Source organism: Panicum virgatum, chromosome 8K (genome assembly GCF_016808335.1).
Source record: "Panicum virgatum strain AP13 chromosome 8K, P.virgatum_v5, whole genome shotgun sequence".
NCBI classification, from domain to species: domain Eukaryota; kingdom Viridiplantae; phylum Streptophyta; class Magnoliopsida; order Poales; family Poaceae; genus Panicum; species Panicum virgatum.
Window position 1 is genome coordinate 13,764,370 of NC_053143.1, and position 6,724 is coordinate 13,771,093.

At 54.6% G+C, this 6,724-nt stretch overlaps 1 protein-coding gene across 1 annotated transcript; it reads left to right on the forward strand.

Moving 5' to 3' along the window:
• The first annotated feature begins 540 nt into the window (after positions 1-540).
• On the forward strand, positions 541-2,075 carry LOC120643996 (probable carboxylesterase 18). The gene has a single exon (XM_039920522.1). It carries the CDS (start codon positions 742-744, stop codon positions 1,828-1,830), a length of 1,089 nt encoding a protein of 362 aa, XP_039776456.1. The 5' UTR covers positions 541-741; the 3' UTR covers positions 1,831-2,075.
• The last annotated feature ends 4,649 nt before the right edge of the window (positions 2,076-6,724 follow it).

Here is a 6,724-nt window from a genome sequence, read left to right on the forward strand (position 1 = left end):
CGGCAACGGGATCCGCCTCCGGCACGTGACGTGCTGGGCGCCTCTGTTGCAAGGGGCCATGGCCATTACTTGCCACCACGGACTCTGCCAATCACCTGTTCGCTGGGCTGGAGCGGTTGGCTAGAGCTAATTTATGTGAGAAAGGAGCACTGTAGCACTGGTGGTACTATAACGACTGATTACTATAGCAAAAGGTTACTATAGAATTTCAAATACCGAGATTCTGACCATATGCGGTGGTACTATAATAACGGTGTTACTGTACCACAGGTACAAGCCAACCGAACAGGTGAACGCCAACCACCCACCGGCCACCGCCAACCAGAAACAAAACCAACCGGCCGGCCGCGGCGGTGGGCAGCAAGGCGAGCGCCCCGGCGGCCTCCTCCGTCACCGCTCCCTGACGCCTCGGCCCCACCACTACCCGGGCACCTCGTAAATGCCACGGCAGGAACGCCGACCTGGGACCGCGACCCGGACCCACTGCCAGCTCGCCGCGCACGCGGACGGACCCACCTGCCAGGAAGACTGGGTAACTACCCGCGCTACGAAAGGAAGGACGGACGCCCAAGATCGTGCGCGTCTCCGTCTCCGCTTATTTTAAGCGCAGGCCGATCTGGAGGAGAGGGAGGTGACGGCGACGGCGACGCACAGCCTTGTCGTGTCCTCTCCATCCTCCCACTCGAAGAGTCCAGCACCACTCGGCGAACTCTGCCGGTTCCTGCGCCCGGAGCGACAGCCATGGGGGAGGCCGCGGACCCGGCGCCGGCGCCGGCGGCCGTCACGGGCCGCGTCCGCGTGGCGCCACCGATGCCGTGGCGGACGCGGCTCGCGGTGCTGGCCGCGGGGTACCTCACCGACGCCACCCGCCGCGCCGACGGCACCGTCAACCGCCGCCTGCTCGGCGTGCTCGACAAGGGCGTCGCGGCGTCGGCGGCCCCGCGCAACGGCGTCGCGTCCCGGGACGTCGTCATCGACGCTGCCGCACCCCTCCGCGCGCGCCTCTTCTACCCCGCCCCCGCCGCCGCCGCCGGCGGCGGCGGCGGCTCCCGGGGGGAGCAGGACGGCCGGCGGCCTCTCCCCGTGATCGTGTTCTTCCACGGCGGCGGCTTCGCGTACCTCTCCGCGGCGTCCCCGGCCTACGACGCCGCCTGCCGCCGCATCGCCCGGCATGCGCGCGCCGCGGTGCTGTCCGTCGACTACCGCCGCGCGCCCGAGCACCGCTGCCCCGCCGCCTACGACGACGGCCTCGCCGCGCTCCGCTTCCTCGACGACACCGCCGCCGCCGGCGCCGACCCGCCGCTCGACCCGTCGCGCTGCTTCCTCGCCGGGGACAGCGCGGGCGGCAACATCGCGCACCACGTCGCGCGCCGCTACGCGCTGGACCCGTCGCGCTTCGCCGCCGTCCGCCTCGCGGGGCTCGTCGCCATCCAGCCCTTCTTCGGCGGCGAGGAGCGCACCCCCGCCGAGCTCCGCCTCGACGGCGCGCCCATCGTCAGCGTCGCGCGCACCGACTGGATGTGGCGCGCGTTCCTGCCCCCCGGCGCCGACCGCGCCCACGAGGCGTGCTCGCCCGACGCCGCGGTGGCCGGCATCGAGTCGGCCCCGGCGTTCCCGCTGGCCACGGTGGTCGTCGGCGGGTACGACCCGCTGCAGGACTGGCAGCGCCGGTACTGCGACGCGCTGCGGGCCAAGGGGAAGGAGGTGCGGGTGCTCGAGTACCCCGGCGCCATCCACGCCTTCTACGTGTTCCCGGAGTTCGCGGACGCCAAGGACCTCATGCTAAGGATCAAGGACATCGTCGCCGGCAGCGGCAGCGGCAGCGAGTGATGACGCCGAGCTTCTGGTTGGGGGTAGCGGATGATTAGGTTGGTGGATGGGTGATTGCGTCGGGTGAGTGACTGGGGTCAGTGACGCGGACCGGGTCGTTGGGATGTTGCGTGACGTGGACCTCATCGAACAAGGCGCGTCAGGCGTGCGGGATCCGTCACAAGTGTACTAGTGTGGGATCACAGAGGTGACATTTTTTTCCTACCGTCTCGTTTAGTTGCATAAAATTAAATCTCAAAACTATCGCATCGAATATTGCGGTAAATACATAGAATATTAAATCTAAATAAAATAAAAAAACTAATTTTATAGTTTGTTTTGTAAATTACGAGACGAATCTAATGAACATAATTACATACTAAATTACTACAATAAGTGCTACAGTAATCATATGCTAATGATAGTTTAATTAGTTTTAATAAATTCATCTCGAAGTTTATAAAAAAGTTCTGTAATTAGTCACCATGTGGGATCATTTCGTCCGCCTGTCGTCACTCCTGGCGCCTGCAATTTGGGTCTGCCGCCTGCGATCTACTCCCTCCGTCCAACTATCCTAAGCCCACTAGAAAATCTGAAAAATTCATCTATGCAAGGCCTATTTCTGTTTTCCCTTGGAGTCGATGACGCTGGACGCTACGTTTCTCGTCGCGGCAATAACTCCGGCGCCCGCGCGCGCAACGGGGTGAAACCTTTGATTTGGCGACGGATCCACTGCGCCACCGATTACTACTCTGCGTTTTCCATCTTCCGCACCTGCATCGTTCTCTCTTCCCGTTCGGCCATGAGCGGCGAGTCGAGCGTCGGCGTGGAAGTCGAGTCGCGCGACGGGCTGGACGTCGAGTCGCGCGAGGGCATGGACGTTTCGCCGTGCATGGGCAAGGACGTGTCGCCGCTCGTCGGCCTGGGCGTCGAAGCGCGCGACGGCGAGGAGGATTGGCACGTCGAGGAGCAACCCGCCATGGCTGTTCTGCGCGACGGCGAGGAGAAGCGGCACGTCGGCCTTGGCGAGGACGTCGCCCTTGGCGTGCAGCCGCGCGTCTGCCTTGGCGAGGACGAGTCCAAGGGCATGGAGGAGGCCATCAGCGAGCAGCTAGTATTCGTGCAAGATTCAGATGAAGTTCAGGAATCCATGTGCATGGACGATCCCAGCAGCAAGCAGGAGATGGCCGTTCAAGATTCAGACGAAGTTCAGTTCGTGATGGACTCTCTGGCCAGCGATACAGTTGTTCTGGACTCACAAGTCGAAGTTGCTCTCCTAGCATCACGATGACTATTGCTTTTCTTCTACTCTATCCGATTTATATAGACAGAGCTTGGAGGGAGGGGAAAAGAGATCAGGGCGCAAGGAGGAGGAGGCGGCGAGGCGCCGCTGCGAAATTTTTGGCGATTCAAACACGAGTTGGCGGGGGGAGGGAAAACGCGAATTTGAGCGATAGTTAGAGGGATTGGCGATGGCGGGGGAGAAACCATCGGTCTGATCTTCGGGAAGAAACAGGCGTGCTATTTTTCAGTTTGTTACAGGTCTGATCTTTCTAGTTTTACGCCCCACCTGGTTCGGTCCGTTATCCTTTTTATTCTGCTTCATCATCAAGTGCGGAAGTAATTAAATCATCTTTTTTAGCAAGCTCTTTCTCCAGAAGAGGAATCCGTTGAAGCCCTACAGCTTTTACAGCGAGTGCTGAAGATTTTAGTCTGGAACGCTCGACTACTATCTGAACATTCCAAGCATGAGACAAGAATCAGAGTCCAGTCAGCAGAAGACCACATTCGACGATCGAAACCATTACCTTATAATAACAATGAGCCCGATGTAAAGCATCCAGCACACCATTGCACACATCAGCTTCAACAAGATCATCTTCAATCAAGCCCAAAGGAATGTCCTCTGCCTGGTTGGAGGAAGACGCTCCAGGTGCTTAAGTACTCGGTGGAACAGAGCTAGGAGGAGGTGAAGGTTACGCATGTCTAGAAGGAGCAGTCCCTTCCTCCTCCCCCATCGTCGCTTCTTCGTTAGTAGGAGAAAGGTGGGACACTCTCATCGTGGCAGAATTCTCCGCATCCGGTATTGTCTCTTCCGGGACGCTTTCGACTGGCTCGGGGGCTGGAGCAGATGACTGAGAGCTGACTGGTTCTAACCTCAGATGATTCAACTCACCAGCAGTTCTGCATAGATCAAATATAATCATATTTTACACCCATCCAAGATGGTATCAAAAATTACTTGGGTCAGGAGACTTACATTTTTACCCTCTTGACAATAAGCTTCATTGGCACTTGCAACTTGCAACACCCTGCGTACTGGATGTGTACCAGTCGAGGCGTTAGTGGCATCTACTGAACCACTCGCACCTTGACTTGTACCCGCCATAGCCTCATCAGCAAAACTGGGGGCTGGCGGCGCGGCAGTGTGACCCTTCCAGTGAGGCAGACAACTTCCTCTGCTAAAATCCGACGCCTCGTCAGATGACGATACTGGATCCTCTTCATCTGATTCTTCAAGATTAATTGCTACTGGCGTATGAAAAAGCTTTTGGTTCTTTGCCTCCTCAGAATTGGGGATAGGAGGATCACTCTTGAAGACCTCAACATTCTGCTGCAGAAATCAGCAAAATCAAGTAAGAATCTAATGATTCTGTCTACGACTACTCGAAAAACTAGTCAACAAAGACAAATACTCAGAAACAACCTACCTGCGAAGGAGGATTACTTGCTCAAAAGACTGTAGGAACATATGGGACACTGATTAGATCTGGAAATATATTTCGGATTATTCTCAACCTCTTAGTCCCCTCCACTGGCTTTGCAGAGAACCGGGAACTATCTTTAGTACCCCCGTATTGAAAACCAAAATTCTTTCGCTTCTGCAGAGGCTAGATATGACGTTGAACCCAATTGAAAACAACTGAAGCCGCGGTTACTCTCATTAACTGCATACATAATACAAGATCTTGTAATGCTTTCACTTGATCTTCACTACCAGGTTGATTCTGGTAGAACCACTCGCAAAAGTACTCGGGCGGCTTAATTGACCACTTGGGCAGAGCAGGCGCTGGATTCCCAATATAAAACTAATCCTATATCCAATCTGGATCAACACGGATTGCAGACCATTCCAAATACTTGTCCATTGCTTCAGGACGCAATTGCAAATCTGCACAACCAACGCACCCAATTTCTTCAGCAGATGGTTGAGGAGTGAGGACGTACAGACTCCGAAACAACTCAAAATGCGGTTCAATTCTAAAAAAAGCTTCACAAAAATGTACAAAAAACGCAATGTGGAGGATGATTATGGGGTTAAGTGATGGATTTGGATTCCATAATAATAAAGAAGACCTTGGAGAAAATCGCTCGCAGGAACAGCCAAGCCACGCTCCACAAAAGAAGAAAATAGAATAATTTCTGAATCACTAACAGATGGAAAATATTCCCCTATGGTGCTCCGCCAATGGATTACATCCTTCAACTGAAGCAAACATTTTTTCCTCAGAGCACTTACTCTGAACCAATGACGGTTCTTCTTCCGCCTACTTTTCCCCCCTCACGCTTCCGCTTTTCTCCGCGATTAGCCCCCGATGACTGGTCCATCAGGATCTTCACAAGCTTTCTCACTAGATCTGGCTCGAGGGCTAGCAGATGTGAGAAGGAGCGTAGTCTTCACACTTGAAGGCTGTGGGGGCAAGAAGGCAGGGGAGAAGGGCAATGGCGGCGGTAAGGGTAAAACCGAAAAGTTACCACACTAGGTTTTATAAACCTAACTTATGGCAATTTTGTAAATATAGTGGAAAACTAACCATTTCCAGCTATATTGAGCGTACAGTCGCTTTAAAGTTATTTTTTCAGAGATATTAATCTAGGAAAAAGAGGCGATTAAGCAAATTTGGAAGTCAAAACAAATCACCCCAGAATACCATGATGTTTTGAATCCTTCCTTCCAAATCATGGAATTTGGATACAAGGCTCGGGGGCTACGGGGTATGTGTCATCAGAGATATATTTTTCAAAAATATTTGAAAGATTGTTCATCGCACCACATGGAGTGCGATTGTTTGTCGCACTCCACATATGAAGATTATCATTCAAGGACGTCAAGATCACACGAGCAGGAGCACCACACAGCCTCGGTGCAGCTCGAGGGAGTACTCGGAAGGCATGTTCTACGCATAGTTCAGAAACTACTCGACGACGGCTTCAGGAGTACTTGAAGATCCGCGACTACTCGGCTACGAAGAGCTCAGAGGCTTATTAGACCTGGGGCCACAGGATACCTGATTTGGAACGGATCAGTGCCGTGTATGGGATGGGGCATGTCTCATACCCCATGTGTTATGTAACTAGTCTTATAAACTTAGAACTAGTCGATATAGAAGAAAACCACCTGAGTAGTACTCGGGATAGACTCCTAGGCTCGTACTAATATAGGATTTCCATGCAACCCTACTCCCACGACCTATATAAGGGCGGGGAGGGACCCCTCCAAACTATAGACCATCATCTATAATCCTCAGGGAATACAAACTACCTAACAAGACATAGGATATTACGCATCCGTGCGGTCCGAACCTGTCTAAACCCTCGTGTTGCTTGCACCGTCACGTTCTTGATCTAGGTGACTTTCTACACTCAATCCTCTACCTCAGGGTATCCTAAATAGACTTGCTGGTAAAACACCGACACTATGCGGCGGGGAGTGGCGGCAGCGTGGGGGAGGGCCGCACGCGGGGCAGGGGAGGTGCGCCCACGACAAGGAAGGGCGGTGCGACGGGGAGTGGCGGCGACCTGGGGGAGGGGAGGACGGTGCGGCAGGGGAGGGGTGGAGGGGGAGCGAGAGGTAAGAAGGGATGAGGGAGGGAGAGGGGATGGGAGGGGCCCACGGGAATGAATTAGTGGGCGT